The following is a 25,100-nucleotide window of genomic DNA, read 5'->3' on the forward strand; positions in this document are numbered from 1 at the left end:
ATTATACTCATATGTATTAATATTGTATCACGTTCATGGAAGTTATCATGACCCCTTGTTACAGAGTTAATACAAGTAGGAACAACAGTTCCCCACTGCCCACCAGGGATTATTTGTCTGTCTGTCGTGCATAACCACGCCCTCGATTTGTATTTCATAGAGCGCTTCGGGCGGGCTCAGCACCACGTGATGCGCCGCCCCACGCAGCTTGCGCCGCTTGACACGGATCGTACAAATGCGCTGTCCAACCAAGTTCCTACCTGCCCACTCCGAAGGAACGTGTTTAGTTAGAAAGTCTCCAAAAGAGTAGTTTGAGTCACAATAAGGGGGGATTAAACAGCTATGGCTTGCAATCGGCATGCCTTTGTTGTTTTGTCGACATTCAGATGTGTGGTATTTAGTGATAAAGTGTTTGCGGAATGTCTCTTCAGGGTACTCAATCTGAAACGTTGCTTGAGTTGCAGTCTGGATTCTTAATTATACGCGAGATGCATTTCAAATGAAAACGCCCACAGATAACATTCGAGAGTTCCGAAACAATTGTTCATTGACCAACAAGTCATCCTTTGGATAAGCCAACCCACGCCATACATTCTCACACGTGGCATATGGTAGCACGGAGAAAGGAATGGCTCCAACAAGTTTGCTTATTGGGAAGTTGTATTTTTAGTACAGCTGGCACGGGTAAGGGGATGGTATGTAAATGTCACTTTCCAATCAACCAATCATCATTATCATCCCAAGATAGAAAGCACGCCACCTTTGAGACAAATAAGTCAGCACTTGCCCGACTGCAGGCATTTTATACAGTAGGCCTCTAAAGCTTATGTTAATACCATTAGACATGCCTGAGAGGAAATGGGATGCCTTGGCCTCTAATCTGATGACTTGACTTGAGGGAGGCAGGGTGAGGGGTTAGTGCCGCTTGTTTGCAAACACAGCCAAATGAGGCGTGTGGGCCAAGGGCCACCCAAACATGATACCCACCTTATTCACATGGCTCCTCACAGCCCCAGAGACTAGGTACTAAACAGCCCACATGCTGCATACACCGATTGCTGTGATGTCCAATCATGGTCTACATGCTCAACAACCACTGTGATAGCTTGCGGAGCCCGTGGCTATAGCTGACTATCGCCACCCATTTAACAAAGGGCACGTCCTGCTGCGACATGAATGGTAGAGTCGGAGGCATCAATCGTAGTCGAGCAACTACGCTATAGACCAACACGAAAAACATAGAACTTTACGTGGGAGATTGGAATTTTAAACACATATCTCAAAACCCAGCACACCTCTTGAGAAGAGGGTGAGTGGGGGCTAAGTGCAGGAACTCTATTGGCTGCCTCGCCACTTCCGCCACGCTGTCCCTGTTCCCTGTGTTGTCAGAAACGAGAGACCGGCTTGTTGTTCACCCTGATCCCTTTCCCATAACTCCCCTGTTTTAAGTTGGGTTTCCAACTTGTGGACTTTCACTTCCCCCGTGCTTCCACACTGCCACTGGGACACGCTGTCAAACACGAGAAGAAATAAATATACAGCGTGCGTTTAAACAAAAAATATAACGGATTGGTCCGCACAATGTGTGGACTTTGCGCATGATAATATGTAAAGAAAACAGGGGAATGTTTTTTTTTGTAAAATAGCTGGGGCTGCGTGGTCCGCTGCATGACGCTGTTTTTCGTGAGGGCCGCAGGAACGGGCCGAAGGCGACAGGCCAAGCAGACTCCGCACGTCGCTTGGACAAAAAACAAAAACTGCTGCACTCCGATATCCGCAGCTCTGATTAGCACTTTCGGCTACATATGGTAGGAAAGACGTTCAACGTACATACGTACGTGAATTGCGCTCAACGCTTAGCCTTTGTGAAACAAAACTAAACCGCCTAAAAGGTCACTTTTGTAGGTGCATAATCTCCCTTTAAACAAATACATTTCTCCATTGTTCTCTTTCTCATTGAGCCTTGCAGATTGCGAGATCCTCCAATGAATTTTCTCAATGTTTTGTGTGTGTTTAAAAGACCATCCCGCATATCAAACCCTCGTGGGGACAGAACGTGCATTGAAAAATGTTATTTTCCCTGCCTTGGTTAGACAAAAACAGCACAGCTACTTTTAACATTGTAAATACTGTGCTAATGGTAGCCGTGTGGTAAATATAAATCGTATTAAACTTTTATCTCAAGACATCTGTAGCCGAGAGAGGGACATGGAACTGCAAAACTGAATGGAGCTTTAAAAAAGAATTTGTGCACAAAACCACTAACTTCATAACCACACTTAATATGGAATGGCCACAACCAATATAAACATTCCTGCATATTATAAAATAAATATGCACATCCGATATGTGGGATCAGTGGTCACAGATAAACAAATACATTTGTAAGAGTAGTTTTCATCCTGAAGAAAGAACTGATCTACCACATTCCATGTTTAGCGGTTATCAGGAAAGCGTTTGCAACGTTTTATTTATTGCATGCCTTACCCTCATCAATAAATCGTAATAAAGTACTTTAAATGCTTCATGAAATTAACCATTTCCCACTCCAAGACTTCCGCAAGTTGCAAGGTAGGTTTCGTTCACCACTGAATCTCGGAATGCACAAGCAGTTAGCATGAATTTTATTTAGAAAGGCAGAGAGCCATTGTTTTTAAAGACATTGTACTAACTGCAGAGAACTGTAGTAGCACGACCGCACTCTGTGATAGCTGCAGCCAAACTGTCCCACGCAACCCCCCGCATGGCCTTGAGGGAGCCTCGGTACGTCTTCCGACTTGAAGACGTACCGATAAAGTTTTCCTTCCGATTCCGTTGTGATGATGGACACGTACGTGTGTGCACAAAAGCGCTAACTTAATAACCACACTTAATATAGAATGGCTCCAGGCAATATTCAAATGCATGCACATAACAAAAAAAAATATGCACATGTACATCATCGGAACAGAATCAAAAGAAAAACGGATGACGTACATGTAGGTATACGTCATCCCAATTGGGAAAGGGTTATTAACATTACTTGTCATATGGGTTTAAAGTTCTGCTGGAGGTGTTCTGTAAAAAAATATCCGAATGACATTGCCGGAAGTGTCGTGGACACATTAAATAATATCGCACGTTAATAAGACAAACCACAAGTGTTCTGTTCAACAGGGAAAATATATTATTTTAAAATGACAAGCAAACCCAAACCAACTTTACGGACAACATCCAAACGCACCGTAAAATTGACGTACTACATTTTTTTTAGAAATTACCATGACGTCATCCTTGAAGAATAATGCGTCCACACGTGGGGAAAAAAAACACACACTCTACAGTATTTTACCAAGTGGCTTCAGCCATAGTCCGCTCTGCAAGACAGTAAACATAAACTTAAAACATAAACATAGACAAAAAAGATACGTAAAAAAGACACGTGTATTTGTCGTGAACATGCACTGCAGTTCACAAAGTTTCAGTTCCTCATCAGCAGTGATTCCCTTCGGCTGTCAGGTCACCACGAGGAGCGAAGATAGTCCGTGGAGCAAAGTGACGGCTCGGTCCACACACGGGGGCTCTGTGGCCCGGCTCTTCAGGGCTTCCTCCCCAGATTTCACAAGACTTGCCCTGAAGTCTTCCAAATAGGCCTATAAGTTATTCTTGTTTTTTTACCTTTTTCTCTTTTAACTCCTTTCAACAACATCAGGCTTACACAAAAAAGTGAACGATATATAACCATGCTGTACTGAAAAACAAGCCCATTTTAACGACGGTGAAACGATGTGCTCTTTAAACTTGTGTACAATTGAATAACAACACCGACAGCATCTCCCACTGTTAGTCTGAGGCCACAGCAGCCAACGCAGCAGGAGCAGCAGGAGCAGCAGCAGCCTCCCCACCCCCTCTCCGGGCTGTGCCTCAAACAAACGCAACTTTCTCGTTGGCGCTGCCAGACGAGCCCCAGCGTCCAAGGGACCACGGCATCGGCTTGCGAATGCAGCTCGCGCCGCCCGCGCCGCCATCCGTCTTCTGCCCGCCGTAGACGTGGCCCCAGGAGGGCGCCAGCGAAGGCCACGCCGGGGGAGGCCTGCGCACTGGGCGGACGCACCCCAGCCTCTCGCACGCCGGGCAGCAGCAGCGGCGGCGGCGGCCTTCCCCAGGCGGCTCGCGGTGGGGCCAGCTGTACGGGAGGCGCCGCCGGGCACCGGCGTCGCGCCGGCGGCAGCGCGACTCGCTGCGCAGCATGCGCAGGGCGAGCACCACGAGCAGGGCGAGTGCCAGGGCGCCCGCCACGGGCACCGCTATGACGGCGGCGCGGAACCAGAGCTCGCGCGAGCCGTTCGCGTCCGACGGGGGCCACGCCGCGGGGAGGCCTCCGGCACCACGGCTGGGACCGCCGGCGCCCCGCGGCGCATGCTCTGCTGCTGCCGGACCACCGGTGGGGGGGGGGGGCAAGGGGGGGCAGCAGCAAGGGAGGAGGCGGAGTGAGAATAGCGGACGCGCACGTGGGCCCTGATATTGTGGTAGAAGCTAGAGATGGTGCACGTTTAGCAAGCGCAGTTCTGATATAAGCAACACTTCCTATATCACACTGATGGGGGAGGGGGAGGCAAAGGATAGATTCTGATACAAGCACACTTTGAATATCAGCACACATGGAATTGCTCCCAAAGCAGTGTGCTTGTGTTTGGCTACATGGTTTTATTTTATAATAATCTTGAAACCCAACCAACTTGTGTTTCATATAGACCATGTTGTTAATGCAACAATCATTGCTTCGTCAAATTTGTGGTCTTTGTTTGGATGTCACATGATCAACTACAGGCACTGCAGTGACCTCCAAGTCTCTCTGCACCCAGGATGAACTCATATACATCCACACATCAATACGGGCATGCACATGAGTAGTCTAACGTCTCTTTACATTGTTGCAACGAATGCTGTTGAGGGGCACAGGATAATTATGCGAGAGGGCGGTTTCTGCAATGTAATACCAAACTCGATATGAATCTTAGTCTGAGCTAACCCACAAGATACACAGACCAGGTTCAGGTGCATATCATATGATGCAATGCCTTGGAATTGAACCTCGGTCACTGGGGTCATAGCAGGGTTCTAACTATCATAGCACTGATGCACTCACATACCCACAAATGCACGCAAACGTGCACACACGAGCACCCATACACACGCGGAATGCAGGGTCTCAGCTAACCACACATTACTCTCCCTCCATTACCAGCAAGGTCACAGGAGACAAGAGCCATTAACCTTTGGGGGTTTTTAAGAATGACTTCCCCGACTTGTCCAAGCATCCTGCCGATGGATTTTTAACCCTTTACATTGAAGCTGCTAAACCGTGAATGAAACTGATCTGGGAAGCTACTATACCGTGCGTCATTGTTTTAGCAGCCATAATTAATAATAATAATAACATTGCCAAGTTGCGTAGCATGTCAGACGCGGTTGTTTTTCACATTTGTCAGGTCTACCAGCACAAATAACATAAAAATTATGTATTTTAAGAACAGTTTTTTTTAAATATATGATCCTTATGGCGGTACCCCGGGATAGCAAATAATACAAAATGGCCGAGGCAATTCAATATTTTATTTCTAGGACACTATTTTTTCGAGGGGTTTACTTAACTCCGCGACTGGAGTTCCAATCAATCCGAAATCAGTGCTACTCCGCGATGTCCAAACGCAGCGAGGACGATTTCGCTGAAACCCTGAACGCACCGTAGTGGTGCATCATGTACAGCTCGTCGAGATGAGCCGATTGCCGCATCGACGACCATCAGCAGACTAAAAATTACTGCATCACGGACATTATGCGAGAGCCGAGGTATTATGGTACCCCGGGGAACTGCCATAAGGTTCATATATATAATTTGCTATTAAAATCAATAAAACAAGCAGTTTAATAAAGTTTTTTTTTTAAGATCAAGAAGTCACCTTGGCTAAAGCCAATGCTGCGAGACACCAAACGGTAGCAACCATTTGACTGCCCATCAACATTGGTTTCACCACTTGCAGTGTTAATGCACTTTTTGTCGTTGTACGAAAGGTGTGGATGCTTTTGAATATTATGAGCAAAATCAAGATTGAAAGAAGATTGGCATCATAGCCAGAGCCATTGATGTCACCACACCTCTACCTGCAGTTGCTGCACAGTAGACACATGTCACCTCCAAGAAGGCAGCACATGGAACTTACAAACAACACTCGAATTTCATAGCAGCAACCCTTTTCTGGACTTTCCCATGTAATTGTATCATCAACTACAACCTAATTTGTGAAGTGGCAAATGAAGAATATTCCAGAACTCTCAGAGCGAGCAGTCTTATAAATTAAGTCGGGGACCAGCCTTGGAAGATGACATCACAGAACTACATCTGAATCACTTCAATCATCCTCTCTCATTCAACGATCAATGACGTGCCCATATATTCCCTATCAGCAGTGTTTGTCGTATAGTAATTCAGCCAAAAATGTGGGTGCTTTGGTCCGAGTTGGAATACATGAATGTAACAACAAAATACTGTATCATGACATTCATGTCCAGTCAACGTGGGAGCAAATTAATCTTATTGACGATCTAAACGTTTTTTCTCTCCAAAAGTATGTTATTGAACAATCACATCAGGTACACACAGAGGGCATGTATGGGAATTGACACCAATAGTATAGATACAATGCAAAGTATAACGATTATTACCAACGTTTTATATTTAGAACCTATCTATGCCATGTGTTTAAATAAACTCTACATCCCTGGTGTCTTATTCCTTAACTCAGATAAGCATGAGGTGCAGGGGTTATGATCTCTATGTATGTATGTATGTTGAACTTATTTCACACCATACATAGCCAGCTGGGCTAACCGTAGGTGCTGGGGAAGGACAACAAATTAAACACAACAATGGTGCAGTTCTCACCGGGGGTGTCTGCACGAGCCGGCAGTGCAGGCAGCCGGTCGCTCAGCGCGTTGTAGTTGCACATGTCGTCCTGGCAGCAGCGCACGACCGGCCAGCGGCCCGTGTGGTTGCGGGGGCGCGGCGCGTGGCACGGGTGCGGCGGCGAGGGCGACAGGGCCTCGATGCAGCCGTGCGCGAGCGGCGAGCGCGGGTCCGTGGGCTCCAACAGGCGACGGAAGCACACGGACATCTCCGACTTGCACATGTAGCCCGTGGGCACGCAGTGCGCCGCATCGCAGTAGCAGCGGATCTCGCCTGCATTCACAGTGATATCAGTGTCAGCATCACGGTGGCGAGATGTTATCTCCATCGCTCAACATAAAGGAGGTCGTGGGTTCCATCCGGAACCTGACTACTGTTGTATATTTGGAGTTTGCATGTTCTCCCCGCGGTCGTGTGGATTTTTCTCTGGGTCCTCCAGTTTTTCCCCTCCACATTTACAAAAAAAGCGTTTAGATTATTTGGCTGCTATAAATTGATAAGCCACTTTGTTGAGCTATCATTTGTGGCCAGGTCGCCTCTGAAAAAAGAGCTCTGTAGCTCAGTGGGCTTGACCTGGTAAAATAAAAAGTTGTACCTGTTTTGTGCAGTTGATCATCATAATTACCATCAATATCATCATCAGCACTTGGGCAAACCTAAACCGCATCAATTTCAGGAGCAAATGGAAAATAAAACAACTCTTTGTTCAGTGTGTGGTGACTGTGGTCGCACAGAACAGATCCTTGGAACAGATCATGACTCAATGGCTGATTCACAAATACGAAGGAGGCATCGTCACAGAGATACACTCCGCTAATTCCAGACGCAATCATCTGGTTCCACCACATCATGTATAATAATAGTTGTTGCTCTTCATCTACATCAGCCATACGAAGGAGGAGGTGGAGATTCACCAATACTTGAGCTGGATAAACTGTTGAAAGGTCATAGTTATGCATATCAATATGTAGGTTCTTGTAGTTGTGCTGCATAGCTCTCAGATACAGTTTTTGTGTTTATCTTGATACTGCAATTTCCTCCAAGATGAAGTAAATAAATAACGTCACCCAGCCAACAGCAGAAATCAGCAGCAAAAAGCAGCAGCTCACAATGCTGTATAATTGAGGGAAAATACGAGCTGCTTGCTCAATTACATTCCTGAAGAGGCTCCCAGCACCTGGAGCGTTGAAACGTCAGGCCCGAAAAACATGCAAGTACAACCCGCAACGCATCAGAGAGCTGTTTAAGTCATGGAGTTCGACTGGCAGGGCGATCATTTGACTATTTTTCAACTCCCGCGAGTGCAAAGTTTTCATTCACCAGACAGTCTATGCAGCATGTGCGGTCAGCTTGCCCTTAATACGCTTTGGTCAGAGCATGTATTTTTTGGTGGCTATAAGTAGTGCAAATTCCACATTATTATGGCAGGGTCCAGTCCTTTATCAGGACAACCACCGTTGGCTTCTAAAAAAAAATGTTTTTGCTGTTATACGTTTTCTACTCCGAGGCATAACTCCTTGGCCCAATGTCATTTAAGAGGTTATCCTCTGCCACACATTATGCTGCTTTTGTTCGCTGTGTAAAAGAGAGAGTGGTGCACTCAATGGGAAAGGTGTGTCAGAAGGGCCTACACTGGATGAAGCCTCCAGAGGAGTCCTCAATATAAAGTAGTTTGACCTACTCTTCAATGCTGGCCAGACATCTAGGAAGAGGATTACCCACACTTTACGCCACCAGAAGTGACCTGCTAATCGCAAAACTGGAGTATTCATGTTTACTGGTGGTTTGGCAGTGGGGGGGGGATTTTAAGGAGTCCTTCCCATTGTTTCGTATGTACGTTGACTTTCTTTTGTACCATGCGTAGCCACCCGTGCTAATAGGAGATGTGGGGGAAGGACAACAAACTAAACACAAAAAGCAATTCTAAATAAATGAGTTTTCAATCTATATGATAGCTTCAGTGGCTTCCTAATATTGGAAGGAAGAGCGTTCCAGACGGCCGCAGAAGTGCATCTGGAAACATATGCAGTAACCGTCTTTGTTCGATGGCGAACCAAAAGCCGCTGCGAGGATGATGGTAGTCCGTGTGTGATGGTTGATGCACCTTGACGAGATCACCAAGGTATTGTGGTTCATTTGTGGCAAGCACTGTGTGTGTAATGAGTGCAGCCTCATCATGCATTCGTTCGGGAATCATAAGCCAATGCAGCTTGGTGAGCACTGGACGGACATGATCGGATTTTGCAGTAACTGTCACGACATGCACCAAGGGATTTTATACACGCTGGACCTTGGTAATGTTTTTTTCCAGACGTCCTCTTGAGTAGTGAGTTGCAATCATTGAGCCTTGGCGATAGTATGTGACATGCCACTGTGATGGCTACGTTATAACTCAATAGTGGTCGAATGTGCTGGGAGATGGAATCAAACCGGCGACCTGTGGATATCAGGCACAGTGTGCTGAACAGTGCACCATGATGGCAGCACCTTAGCATGTTTTAATAAACATGCTATCGGTGTTGGGACTGAAAAATAACGTGCTCCAAGATTTACAATGACTCGAGTTTTCACAGCAGTAATTTGTGACCTCGCTGAGCAAATCAAATTATTTTTGTAAAGTTTCAACATTCTTGCACACTTAGGTATACTCTCACGGAAACACACAAACACCAACATTTTTGCAAGCTTCATTCTGTAAATGTCCCTTAACACAGTTTGGGTATTTTGGCTCGTGGAAGCAGTGCATACGTCATCATTTCACACTCTCCAGCTAAAACCATAAACAATGACACACGGGTGAGTGACTGAGTGTGACAAATGAATTTAGCATCCCAGAGCAAGAATTGTCCAAGTAAAATGTAAAACGTTCACACATTGCTATATAATTGTGAATGAAATATATAATACATGCCCAAGGTGTAGAGGAAGATGGGACACAAACATTCAACGTTTGTTAGGCAAACTTTAGTTATGTAAAATAAAAACTGGAAAAATAAAATTGGCAATGATAAAATGTGTTGTAAAATGTTATATTGCAAACTCAACACCAACGCTTACTTAAACTGATTTCCAATAATTAACAATGGACAATTTCAACAGATGTTTTGTATGTGCATAGTAATGACGTGAAACTTCTAATGCATTTGGTATGACAGAAGGTTACTGCCGAACGTTGTGATACAATGATTGTGCATTAATTGGCATTTGGTATTTCAATTGGTATTTGGTATTTAACAAATTCGAGATGTCAACTCCCTCGCCTGGTATACAGGAGGTCGTGAGTTCGATCCCAACCCTGATGCCTGCTGTATATTTGGAGTTTGCATGTTCTCTCCGTGGTCGCGTGGAGTTTTCTCCGGGTCTTGCAGTTTTCCCTCCACATTTACAAACATGCTTTTAGAGTGTTTGGCTGCAATACATTTCCGCGTGATTATCCACTTCGTTGAGCTATCATTTGTGGTCAGGTCGCTTCTGATAAATAGCTATATATCTCAGTGGGCCTTACGAGGCTTTCGTTGAATGTATGACTCACTGTTTGGCGCGCATAGCTTGCCACCTGCGAGAACGCTACGATCACCACACTCCGGAACATAAAGGTTTACGCAAAGAAAAGTAAATACCATAATAACTCCCAGCTTGACACTGAAACAAACAGAAAACAACCCAGCAGTGCCCTGTAACAGCGGAACATTGCATTCCTTTTGCTTGTGTTAAATAAGATTCGTTTACTTTGAAGGTATAGTATTACGCGAAATTAGGGTGTACGTTTATTTAGAAACCGTTTGTGATTTGAAAAAAAGAAATGCCAATGATTGCATGCTTCCCCCTTTTCATGTGAGATTAACGTTACGCTCGTGAAAAAAATCTTTAGCGCCAATGGACACTTTCAATCGATTTGCTGAAAGGAAGGAGAGGTTAAGGAGGAAAGAGAGTGATTGAGGAAGAGATATGGATGAGAAGCAGTGAGGAATGGAAAGAAAGCAAGAGTTATGGATCTAAAGTCTCGGCGAGAATACAGTCCACAGAAAACAAAGAAACACGCCGTGTTTGCATGTGTGAGTAGATGTATGTTTCTCTGCTGCAAGTAAGAGGAGAATATGAAGCAAACGGGGACATGGTCGGAATAATATTAGAGGGGCAAATTCTGAGATGATAAACCCACAGCATAGATAAGCAATATGTCTCGTTCATAGATCTGTCTGTCCACATAACAAAACAATCGTGTATTTTGCACAGTATGTCGGCCTCCCATTAGCCCGACAGCCTTCTGGGCGTGCATAATTTCAGCAGCATTGGTTCAATACAAGCAGACGGGTTATAACATCCAGGCTCATCAGCAGTCAAGCTTATGAGAACCAATGCCGGTGAATAAACCCACGTATATAAGGAACCCAATAACAGGAAACTAAGTGTACCAAGTCTGCCTGTTTGCTCAAATATTAATTCTTGATTGCCTACAAGCGACGAATGCAATTAAAAAAACTAAATAAGTTAACCGCTTGTCCTAAAACTTGATTTGAAGCTTTCGTGACTGTAGGAATTACTCTTTGGTTCTTTCGGTAAAGTCACATAGAAAGAAAATACATTAAATAATAGAATACGACGTTTCGATTGCAACACAAGCAACTGTCATCAGGTAGAACTAAATTGAGAGAGAGACAAAACACAGACACGGAGACACACAGATAGACACACAAGCAGAGAGACAACACACACACACACAGAGATACACAACATAGACACACAGAGACCCAATGCCTCTGTGTCGAGGCCTTACATAGAGAGAGAGGGGGGGTCTGCTGGATCAGCTGCTGGAGCAGAGAAAATGACATGTAATAATAGACATTGGTGTAATATCATCGACAGATCTATCTTATATAACATACACATTCCACTCTCATTATGTTTTGTTGATGATAGGGGTCGGATTTGAGGCTACAAAACTCGGAAGACATGACAATATGGCGTTATTATAGCAATAACTGGATTGGTGAAGTTCCAAAAAAACAACACATTAGCTTTAGAAAAGCAATCACCACAGTAAATGTTTGAGAAACTCAACATTCTTGCAACTGCAGGAGTCATTCCAAATAATAAATGTAATACAATTAATTAATAACATTATATATTAGTATTCTTGGTTCCTTCGATAAATTAAAAGCAAAAAAACCCACGACGTTTTGATCGCAACACAAGCGGTCTTCATCAGGTGTAGATTTAGATTTTTGTTTTCTATCGACGTGACTTTACCGAAAGAACCAAGAATATGAAATCCTGCAGGCACGAAAGTTTTAGGTCTAAATTATATATTAGTTCAAATTCCTAGGCATGTCATTTTACAGTGATTTTTGGGTGTTTTACATTATTATTTTAACTAATCACTCTCCTTACATTTACATGAGCGATTTAGTTATTTCAACATAATCTTTCACCAGGAATTGATATCCATGTATCTTATCCTTTGGTTCCCTCTGCAAGATGGATTCATCTCAATGTTCAGTTCAGTTTATTTCTGAAGTACCCCATGAGACAAGAAGCTCTTAAATCGGGTTTTATCAACAAAAACAACACCACTGCTTCCCCCGACAAACACAACATGTCACAATAAAATAAATCAATAATAAACAATAGCAGATAAGAGAGAAAAAAATGCTAGCAAATCATAATCGTTAAATAAAAATTAAGTTACATTTATCATCAAATACCATGCTGTATCTCTAATTAATTCTAATTTAAATCTGCCATGGTAATTATAATGCAGATAGCCTCAAACATAGCATTATAGTGGGAATAAAAAAACAGCATCATTAAAAACGTCGTGTAAAGCATGCACAAAAAGTAGTTGCTTACAGGCAAATTATATTTATACCTCGTCTAATGCTTTATACATTGGCAGCTAGACAAGAATTAACTTGAAAGTAGCAATGACTACAGACAACGCTTTGGCCAATATTCTTCCAGAGACGAGGGGCAGCCACCGAAAACGCTCGTTCGCCAAAACTTGTTTAATATCTAGGAACGTTCAACAGAAGGAATGATGAAATCCTCAGGTGAGGTCTGCCCTCCCGTCGTGTCAACAGATCCAACAAATATTCTGCCGAATTACAACTAAGGATATTGTAAATAAACAAGGCCTGGTGAATCGTTCTACAATCAATGGTCTCTCACCTCTTATTAATGTAAGGAATACCCTTTATGTAAAAATAACAAGTCAGTAATCCTTTTCCTGAACAGAAAAGCCTTACAAATTTGAATATTCTTTCAGGGGCAACTTGCATTTGGGTGTTGGGCCACTACTTGAACAAATACGAGTATAAACCAGTCACTGTTCTAATTCTTTCAAGAGATGTTTTTTTTCTTCCATAAAATGTAATTTTCATAGGGTTGAATGTCACTCAAGAGAGAGAGAGAGAACTCTGAAAGCCAGGAGATAATGCAATCCAGGCCTTCCCTGGATAAGTGTTTCAACCGAATGCAGGGCTTCTCAGTAACCCAGGAAATGGCACAGCGAACTCTGACATGCTCGCCCTAAGAGCCTGTTTCTTCTCTCGTGTGATTTGCTACTAAAATATCCCAAACCTTTTTTCATCGGAAGCCGAGACCAGCATGGCATGGGCCATTAGCAATCTTTTAGTCTGTGTGTGCATAGGCGTAACTGCCATCTATCCACACTAATGGCTAAAGCAAACCATTTTTCGTCATAGTTCTACTTGAATATTATGTCACCAAAGAAAATGTTGGTTGGTGAGCAGTGTGAAGTTTATGGCCCGCTGAAAGGTTCTTCCAATAATACTTGAAATATTACATTAATCATAATCATCAAACGCAAAGTCTAAAGTGTCCCCATACTCAATCATTTGGCAGTACTCACCTTTGTTGGCAGTACTGACCCAGTGGTGAAAATTAAACAATGTTATGGCAGGGGCCAAGCTATTTATATACCAACCACTTTTACACATTCTACAAAGTGCTGTTCATTATATCAACCAACTCAAGTATGATGAGTCAAGTCAATACCAACTCGAGATTTGAACTCCTGACCTTTCAATTGTGAGACAAGCACTGCCACAGCATCACCCAGGCCAGGCATAATTAACAATAATTATATTGTACTATACTCCACCCATCTCACATGTTTGTCCACCCATCTAAAAAGTATCCTGGTTACACAACTTGAAAATAACTGAACATTTTGACGAACCATTGAACGCTCTTCCTTCCGATATTAGGAAGCCACTGGGACTATTAACTTTTAAATCTAGATTTTAAATTAATTTCTTTACAACTGCTTTTAGTGTTTAGTTTGTTGTCCTTCCATTGCACCTGTGAATAGCACGGTTGGCCATGTACGGTGTGAAAGAAGTTCAACATACATATGTCTCTATTAAGAAAAATTACTTGGAGGCAAATGCAGTTTTGGAGAACTGAGAGTAAGTAAAGAATCGAGCTAACGTTTTGGAAAAGTCTTTGTGGGGAGGGTAAACAGTGAAGATAATGACTTGTCTCGGTGGCAATGTGAAGAAAATACTCTGGTAGCTAAGAGACAAGTGGAAAACGGGGAAAGCCATGCAAACTGTTTTTACCTCTCCTGCTTTTACTACTATAAATTACAATCTCACAGCTGAGGTTTACAACAAGCGTGAGCAGTCGGCGAGTAAAACAATAATTTTGTCCTTGAACAACCTTAACTCATAGAGGTGCTACAAATTTCGCCCGCCGAGCAATGTTCATCGACACCGCAAACTCCGCAGTGGTGGCCTCTCGAGGCGGTGTTTGCTGCACGTACTAAATTACTCGAGGCTGCGAAACGCTGGAAGAAAAACCCTCTAGATGTTTCCACGCTCGCACTTTATGTTCAAACTCTTTTCCCAAATCCTCACATTGACCCCCGCCAAAACTCCCCCAACCTTCTCCGCTCTTGCTGCATTACTAGTTCTGTTGGCTTCATGCAGGACTCATTGTTATTTTCCACATCTCACAGAGGCATCAAGCATCTTCATTGCCAGCAGGTGCGTTTGATAATGTATAGGGTTATCAAGAGATTCACGAGCTCTTCGAGCAAGGGGGACTTATACACACAGTTAGAGGGAAAATGTATATATAATAGACAATGTGTTGGGCAATGACCCTTCTTCATAACACATTGTTATGAAATAGGACCAATGCTCAAAATGTTACTTATTACATAATGATTCATTGACAAACGTGTTGTGTTCTTGTTATCTGTGCTTGTGCACCACTGCCAATGCAGTATCACCGAATACATTTCAAGGGATACATTGTACTGTACTCACAAGTACACCTGAACATGCATCTGCACTATGCAAAGCGAAAAAATATGAATTAAAAAATAAGTGTCCATATGGTGTGAATAGCAGATATCTCTTTAAATTCAAGTGACAAATCTGAAATATGTTGGTACATTCCTGACATACGTGTCACTCGTGTAATGCGAACAATAAACGCCTGATTTGAACCAGCCGTACAAGTGTGCACATAGCACGTAACAACTAAGTGGCATAATTGCGGTACAACAAATGTTAGCACAATGACATTGTCTGACCAGCTTAGAATAATTAATTTGGTGTAATCCACAAACACGGCAATCCAGGCGGTTTTGCCAATTTTCAATTAATAAATTGCGGTGAGCTAATATGACTGTCCAGAGCACTTGGTTCTGGAGCATAAAATATCTGCAGAACGTGTCAATACCTAGTGGCCTTTGGGTACACTTAGAACACATTTCTAAATATGTAATGGACCATACACAACAATTACATTGTGTTTACAAAACATGAGGTAAGAAAGAAAACAAAATAATTATTGTAATGTGCAGGTCCTCTTTCATGTTTTTTGTTTGTATATTTAGTGGATATGCATTCATTGGCTCAGATATAGCAAACGCAAATTGTTAAACGTTGCGTAAGAATACATTTGACTGGAGGAAAGTTCCATTCATAGCTAACTTAAGTTCTGACAATAAGGTGGTGCCTCACCAGAAATAGGATTTTACAGTCTTACTTAAAATCACCACATTCCTCATTATATGTTTTGTTTGTGCCAGTATGGTTTTTTTTTACATATTCAAAAATAGGCCCTCATTGCTATATCTGTTTTGGTGAGATTATACGCTGAGAGCACATAATCATATTTTATTTATTTGTTTACCCTGGCGAATTTCCCGATGATGCTGGATGTAATTACCAGCAAAACGTCGTACTCAAAAACTGTAAATGTTGTGGATTCACTCTTCAACACACCGGTGGGCTAAAGTAGTGAACTATTTTGTCTTTTGTCAACGTGACACTTTTTTGCTGATTGGCCGTGTCGGGTGGGGGAGGGTTACGACACATTTATAAATAACGCGATCTAACCCAAAAACGTTTATTATGAACTAGTGTCTTGCTTGTCATGTTTGGCAAATTCTTCTTTGAATAAATTCGCTTTTTGAGGAATGTGGAGAGCCCCGAGAAAATGGGGACAAACAAGGGAAGAACTAACCCAACACAGAGAAACAAAGAATGTACTTGCTGTACTGCCAACGACAAACGCCTCAACGGACTCTGCAGGAAGGGTGTCTCGGTCGAATGAGCTTGGCACGATCCACCAACTCAGCCTTTTAGACACTAGATCACAAGCATTTGTCCATATGCCCCGTTTTACCTTGCTGTGTGATGATGAGTTCAATACATTCTTGTTCGTATGATCAATACACCGTAATCATGTCTCCATATTTAACTCAATACATTGTGTTGTGCTCATGTTCTTAAGCACCCCAAGTACAATTGTGAAATCTCACTTTCTTATGCCAGAGATGACGATATTTCCAGAACCACCACCACCGACCTCCCATAAAGCGGTACAGTACTTGTTTGATCAATGCAAAGCCAATATCCAACCAAGATTTGAACTCGCAATCGTTCTTATTTTAAGTGATCCGACCACAGCGACACCTGGCAAAATTGTGCATAGGGTAGGTCTCCCAAATGGCTGTTTGGCAACGTATGGGGGAGACAGAGAGAAGGTGAATGTACCGAGAGAAAGCAAACAAAATCACTTGGCATTCCTGAGATGTTCATTCCACTTCGAATGGAGAATTAAGGCGCAGTGTTTACCATCCTGGCAAGTGAGGGGCTTTACTTCCTTCAAATTAGGTCTGCCCCCACGATCACCCTCCCAAGTGGAGTTTTGGAATTTTTTGCTGGGCACGTCGCTGCTACTGCAGTGGGCGCCTCGACGATGACTTGGTAAATAAAGTCCTCATGGTGTTTCGTAGGTCATAGCATTTTTTAAAAACAACAATTTTATTTTAAACTCAGGAGCCAATTTTTGCTGAAAGTTCTAACGTGATGGTGCCACAAGCATGAGGAAAATACATCGATGCAAATTAGTAGATCCACTGGTCGCTTTGGAAAGTGCACATTAAAACGTTGTGAAAAATATCACCATGCTCGTCTCATTAATACATCGCCAGTAGCTGACTCATGCATTTGAACAAATTAGGAACAGCGATATTCACGGCCATGGAAGAGCCCCTGATGATGATAAGAATCACATCATGAAGGCCTTGATATACATTCCATGGATGTTGAAGAATGTCGCAAAAGAGCTGTTGCCTCTGAGGCTGCAGCTGATATCCTGGCTAACTCTTCGATGTGAATGTAATTTACTTATTCATGCAAAGCCATGTAACATTTTATTTATTATTCATTAAAAAAATTAAGGGTGAGCCTTTACCACTAAATACATGTTTTATGCTCGTTGTGGGTGATTGCAGGAGACCATGTGGACAGCGTAGCAACAGAAGGGTGGTGATCAATAAAACCACAATTACAACACATCCCAGATGGCTTCGAGTTAGCTGGAATACACGAAGAACAAATATCCCTGTATGGCCAGATATAATGTTGGGGTAATTGCTGTTAGCAAGCGCCCACTCAGGCGTGTGTGGCGCACGAGGGTGTGGGTGGTAAACACGACCTTTGACCTCCCAATGCTGATGGTTACAAACCATGCAAAGGTACTAATTTGAGGCAGATTCGATCTAGGAAAGGCCCAGGACCAGTTCAGATATCTGTCACCAATGTTGGTTGTGAGTGGGAATCAAACTCAGGTCACCAGGGTTGGCAGTGCACTGCGCTAACCACGACACTATCATTCCCCAAACAAAAGCACACACTCACAAACACCCAGGCTACGTGCACACCCACACACAGCACACAGGAACCACATATCCAATACGTCCTTGTGGTAATTAATTGACCCATCATTCACCGCAGAGCCAGTGCGATGCTCCATTAGGGCACTGAAAGCACGTATTGCTCAGCACGCCAATAATGCATCCTGGGAAATTGACTATGTTTTAGATGGGGCATCCGGTGTGTCAATCTACGTCCTTTCTTTAACCAGGTAAGGGTCACTTCATATCCACTATATAATTCACAAGGGAAACCCATGCAACCATTGGCAATTATTAATTATAATAATGTACTGGTGGATGCATTTTTTTTTATTTCTGCATATTGTCTTGAACGTATTTCAATTGGTGATAATTGGTTATAAATAGAATGCATTTACAATTTAATATTTGGCACACTTGTGAATAACAAAGCATGAATAATCTCAGACATTACCGTGCCACAACTGGAATCAAATCATCCAGCTCTACTAAGTAAGGTGTCTAAAGGAGATAATGTAGCAAGTCGGTTCGCCGACCTATGCATGCACAGCAAGAATATTGTGTAATGCACAAATGAGAATTAAGGCAGCACAATTCTCTTGTTGGTAGCCCTGGACGAGTGTGGGACTTCACAAATTTGCATGGTGGGAGCCAGTTTATCCATTTTATGATTACTGTTGACTGTATAAAATTGGTAATCGTTTGATTCACCTGGAAGGATAACAACTGTAAATACGTTATTAAATGCTGTGTTTCACATTTTGTATACATTTCATAGTGTTAAGTAACCCATTGGCATTGTACGATTTGCTGGATATCAGCTTTAGTATAGCGATTTGTTTTAGTTTAAAATGAAAGCAGAAAGTACAACAGATTAAAGCCACGAGACCATCCTCAAGAGATATCCGTAAAGTCAAATAAATAAAACATTAAATACGTTTCATGTTCCGAAATTAATTTTATCGCTACCTTCTTTTTCTGCCAAACTGGCAATAACAAAAAACACAACATGTATAGAATAAGGAAGTACTTGTGGTATTGCTTAAAAATAGATCACACATTACATACACAGGAAAAAATATTACCCTTCTTTTTACAAACACCTTTTGTTTCTGAATGCAAGATATAACCTCCTAGACCGCACCTCCGATTACCATGGTTGGCTACGTATGGTGTGAAAGAGGTTCCACACACATACATAGCGCATAAACAATGCATAACTAGATTCTAAAGCCTGCATCAGTGTTTGCAAACAAAAGAGGAATGTATTGTATTTATGGTACTTAAATTGAAAAGTTACTTTCAAAACTATTTTGCATACAACGCAAATCCTATACTGTTACCTAGTTTACAAGAAGTTTATATTTCAATTACGAATTTTTGCATGGAATTACCTATGATTTATTCATGGAAATCCATCAGTCCATGAACTGTGTGGGCACAAAACTCTCAAATCATATGAAGTAGCACTGTGGCAGAGCAGCTGCCTCAGTCCATCATCCCTCCAGGGCAGATAAAATGAGGACAGTTTTTTGTGGGGAAAAACAACGGAGATTGTCCTTTGAGGATCGTGGAAAGTCCACCTTTGTTTCAGAGTAACTAATAGAGATGAGTACCTCCCCACGCACGAAGACGTGTTTGTTGGACCCTCATCCACACTGCATACCACCACCACTGCACAACTATACACACTATAATCACCCAGGAATGTCCTTAACGCTCGTGACGTCACTCCACATCGACCAGCCCCCCTCACTAATATTCATGAGCAGGTGACGTCCTCCAAATGGACACCCCCTCATTATTATTACCGATTATGAGCCAAGAATGCCTGTGTGCATCGCTCGTGACGTCACTGCACGTTCACCAGCCTCCCTCATTAATAATCATGAGCAGGTGACGTAACTCCACATCGAATCGCCCCCCTCATAAGGTGACGTCCTCCAAATGGACCCCCCCATTCATAATAATTAGCGGCTGACGTCACTCCACATGGGAGGACGAGGCGCCTCCTCCCCCCTCCTCGGCGTCAACATACAACCCTCACTACAAAGGCAGAACCCTCACGTCACGCGATCTCCGTAACGCTGTTGAGACATAGAAGTAAAAAGGTCGTCATGATGAACAACGGATTATAACCTTTAAATGAAATAGGTCTGTGTCACCGCGCCATTACAAATTTCACACGAATGGATGCAATGAATATCACGTCGCGGTCTGCTTTTCGCTTGCAAGTTTCATATTTACTGCACTACACCCGTCTTTGGACGGGCAAAAGGCTAATGGATACATAGTGATCAAAGCTTCCCTTGTAAGAGTTTTATGAATACAATTTGGCACCCTACCTGGTTAGATGATGAGACAAACTCAAGCAACTAAAGCAGCTTCCCAGTCTATCATGATACAAGAGAGGGCCCCATTCGATGCCAGAGCTGTTTTCTGCATTCAAAGTTTAGGATGACAAACGTCGTTGCACCCCTCAATAATTGTGGCCACAACAACCACCAGTCTTTAATATTGTCCGATGTCCGTGTATCTGAATTTTAGATTAGGTACGTTCAAGCAGCTCAGATCAATGCTAATTTTACACCCAAAGTCTTGATTTATTACAGTATATAATTAGGTGATTTATTGTCTCCTGATATTCTACCCTTACACTGCACAGATAAAATTGTGATGTGCTTCGACTAAAAATAAAGACTCGTTTCGAGCACACGTCTAGAAGAGCATTTTCAACCAAAAGCATTTTGAGGATAAACAGTGGAAACAACTCCACAATGTAAGCCATTCAATCAAGCATCCACAAGCAACACATCCGCACAAGCAGCGTACGTTAATTTCACAAAACACATATAGTTTACTTGCAATATGTATATTGAGTTACTCCAATGATAAACGTAAAAACGAAGGGCCTAAAATTAGGATTTTTTTTCCTTCAGAAAATCCTAATACAATCAGTTGTGTCGGCATCATTTGAATATATATTTTTGAACTGACGTATTTTATTAGTTAGGCACGTTATTTTTTTTTATCTTGTGTGGCTTATTTAATATTCTGCCTGGTGGCTGTGATCTTCTTGCCTTTTCATGTTCAACACAGCTCCCATTGTGCGCCGCACAGGTAGGGTTCTCCGTTCCGTGTGGTCTGGCTCTTTTCACTGGAGCCATTTCTCAACGTTTTCACGGCAGGAAATTCCAGCCCACAAACTTGAACCGAATGAAACACTTACGTGCCCCAAAGGAAAATATAGTACCATTTTCCTTTTCCCACTTCCATAAAAGTGTACTTGTTTTCCTGAAAGCGTTTGCTTGGTGTGGATTTTGTTCTCTCGTGCGAACGCCGAGCACCAACGCCCGCTAAGCGGAAGGGCAATGGATTTTTTATGCAGTACTCGCGCTACTGTAACGCGCTGCCTTCCTTGGGACGCTGACCTCTGTATCAACAATCCCCTGAATCCACAATCACCCAGCCGGTGCTGCCAAGGGAAATGAGTTACGACGTGGGCCACAAGCTGAATCTGGAAGGAAAGTTAGAGCAGCTATGCTCGTTCCAGCCCCACCGCACGTCACAACCGCACGCTCACAACTCCGTGTCGTCACGCTTGACAAGCAGCCACAGTAAACATTAGAACAGTTACTTTTCATTAGAACGTTTTATTCGTTTTCTGCTAATTGCAGGATTTTGGCAATTAAAAAAAATACCTTTGCACGCTCTGAAAATTATATATATATACACATATTTAAAAAAAAACATGCTGCGAGAGAACAGAGCGTTATTTTGTCGGAAAATCACTGCCCGCCACTCCGGCGGCGGCGGTAGCCACAAGCTTGGACGCGGTTAGCGTCACATAAATCACGCGTGGTGCCCACTGTCCAGGTCAGGCTCGCTAAAAGGAGGGCGGCATGTGCTGTTCATCAGTTTCACACTTGCATGGAACAATTACTGGCCCAGCACACCACACAGTGCAGCAGAGAAAACGTTGACAATCATTCAGAGTTAAACTTAATGTCGCACGGCACAGTAGCTGGAGTACTGTATGGCTCCATGAAAAAAAATGGTTGTGGCTGGGTGGAAGAGGGAGTTCATGTCCAGGATTGCAGTCAGTGGTACTGGTAGCCCGACTTGAAGCTCTTCTTGGAAACGTCAAATCAAGTGAGGTGTTCACATTTAGCGAGTTATCGTGGGTGGATCATTGCTAATATGTTTAGCATGCTGCGTAATGGTGATTCAAAGTCGATGTCAAGCCATGGCTAAAATCAGTGGCAATGTATGCATGTATTTTGAACTTTTTTCACACCGTACGCAGCCAACCGTGCTAATCGGAGATGTGGGGAAAGGGCAACAAACTAAACACAAAAAGCAGTTGTAAAAAATGAATTTTCAATCTGGATTTCAAAGTTCATAGCTCCAGAAGCTTCCTAATATCGGAAGGAAGAGCGTTTCAGATGGCCGCAGAAGCGCATCTGAAAGCGGGCGATGCAGTGACCGCCTTTGTTCGACCAGCAGCCAAAAGACGCTGCTGCGAGGATGAAAAGTAATATCAGAACTGGTCCTGATTCCTTCCCCCCTCACCAACACGCACTGACCAGTGTGGAGAAATTAGGTCCTCTCATTAATCCCAATGGCAAAAGTCGTAACTACATTCCATCATAAGGTAATTTTGTAAGCTCAAAATTCATCTGGGCCATATAAAATGGCTGAATTTGCCATATTCTACATTTACGCAGTAAATAATTCACTCGAAAGATGATGTATTGGTTCTGATGAGATACACCCAATGAGTACTGTAAAACGAAGATAAAAGTAGACAAAATGTGGAATTTACACAGCTGACTCAGGGATGCCTAGGGAAATGAGCACCACCGCACGTGTTTACATGGAGACTTTATGGTTACACTAACCCCTGCACTTTAGAAAAAGTTTGGTTAAAAAAAATCTGTTGAGATTACAAAGTTATTACCACCCCACCCAAACATTGCTGGCAATGTGCGTGTACTATGTACTGTATATGCTATTCAGAATGAATAGCATGCTGTCAAGAATCGTATCCGTAAAGATAATAGCGATCCCAAAAGCTAAACCACTGAAACCGATATCTGAATAGGCTTCCAATCCAACCGGCAATTAAAGCTCCCGACACAAGGACAAAAAGTCACCAGCACTGAGCATCCAGCGCATGTCCATTTTCAACTTAACCAACCAGAAAAACAAACTCGATTGGTATAAAATAGCCCACACAATATTCCCCGCCATAAAAACATGGACTTTCTACCAACGGTGACAGATGAGCAATGCCAAGGACTAATTTGATTGCGGGGACGTTGAGTACTCGATGAACAAACATTATTCCAATGGGCTGCGTATGGTTATAACTTGTTCCTTTAGCTACCTTTTCACACGAGAGTAGATCTGCTTCCGACTGAATCCTGACAATCTAACACATTCTGGGATGTCACTGTGCAGTGCCAGCCCTAGAGAGGCACGGCGTGTGGTGTAGCGACATCGCGGATAACACAAGGGTGTGAGTGTAGTACCGGCCCTAGAGGGGCCCGGTGAGCGCTGATTGATAGCGCTAGATGGCACCATGCTTGGCGTGCAGTGCCAGCCCTACAGGACAGGGTGTGGGAGTGCTGGCCGTAGGAACGAAGTTGCTAAAGGCCATGGCACTCTGGTTGACCCGAGAGGACACGTGACCAGTTAAGTCTACAAAGGGACCCCAAGTGGGGGCTAGGGGGGTCACATGGTTGGGATCCAAATCCTGCCCGAGGATTCTGGAAGGTGGTCGTGGCCAAGGGCAGAGCCAGCCATGCCGCATAGAATATAAGCCGGGTCTCGATAGGGACCAGGGTTGTTGTTGTTGTTCATCCTGAAAGAAACCTTCGTCTACGTTCTCCGTTCAACGAGTCTCCAACACGTGGACCTGGACCCGAGCTGTTGGGCCCGGTCCGTAGTAGCTAGTTATGTTGTAACTAGTGTAATTAGGTTGGTGGTCACCACCACAGGTTGTTATTCTGTTAAGGGGGAAGTTACCCCATGTGTTGGAGTTAAATAAATGTGTTGCCTCCAAATATACATCTGCGACTCAGTTGAACTCACTACAGTAGTAATAATTGTATCACCCTAGGTGGGATAATGGGCTGAGTCTGCCACTAACCGGAATGAACTTTGCAACCATTAAATTGTGAGTTGAGCACTTTGCCACGGATATTATTCCAATATACTCTACATAAGTGAACAATTCGTGCCTTAGCCCTGATGTTTTAAAATATTGTGCCATCACATTAATCTGTCACACATCTTGAGACATCGTTAAACGTAAATACAGTATAAAACTATTTGCTAGAAATAAAATGTAATTTCTGACATGCAGTGCACTGCAGCATTGCAGTATTTATGAATGCAGCTTTTAAGACCATTCCAAAAGAGCATGAAATCGGCTGTGTGTCTCTCACCAACGACAGCTCTCTTCATTCACTCTGATGACATCTGCAAAGTGTCTGGAATTGGGACCGTTTCAAATTCACTCTGGCAGGCTCACTCAACAAAAAGAAAAAGTGTTTTTATGTCTCAGATAGAATTCCTTAAAGCTGAAGTCTAGACAACCAGATGAGAGGGGAACATTTTCAGTATTGTGACATTATTTTTTGATAATTTTTTTAAAATAAACAAGTACTGTTCAACCTCACAGGCAGCTATTCTGATGTTGGAAATTCCACATTACTATGGAGGGGGCTGCCACGGTTTCTCCATAGACAACCTCAGAGAGATTATAGGCTGAGTCAACCATCGGCTGGGATTTAAACTCACGTCTTCGCAAATTGTGAGCCACGAAGAAGCATCACCAGATCAGGCATTATTATTATTATTGTTCCTGTACTATATCATACATTTTCAGGCCAGACATTACAGAGCCCGTCTGGAGCCAGGCTGATTGAGGGAAGACTATACACACGCCCCTGCAAGATATCGACTGGG

At 43.1% G+C, this 25,100-nt stretch overlaps 1 protein-coding gene across 2 annotated transcripts in view; it reads right to left on the minus strand.

The window, feature by feature from the left end:
- Positions 1–642: 642 nt before the first annotated feature.
- The window catches only part of LOC144720576 (BMP and activin membrane-bound inhibitor homolog), a 28,220-nt gene continuing 3,762 nt past the window's right edge, over positions 643–25,100 (minus strand). Inside the window, exons 2-3 of one of the 2 annotated variants that reach the window (XM_078597408.1) lie at positions 6,926–7,219; positions 643–4,406 (exon numbers count right to left, since the gene is read on the minus strand). In XM_078597408.1, coding sequence (XP_078453534.1) covers positions 3,904–4,406; positions 6,926–7,219 — 797 coding nt within the window. In that variant the 3' untranslated portion in view covers positions 643–3,903. Of the gene's footprint in view, positions 4,410–6,925; positions 7,220–25,100 lie in introns of both variants that reach the window. The other variant, XM_078597398.1, reaches the window with a different exon arrangement.

Source organism: Lampetra planeri, chromosome 1, assembly GCF_965212315.1.
Source record: "Lampetra planeri chromosome 1, kcLamPlan1.2.h2, whole genome shotgun sequence".
NCBI lineage: Eukaryota > Metazoa > Chordata > Hyperoartia > Petromyzontiformes > Petromyzontidae > Lampetra > Lampetra planeri.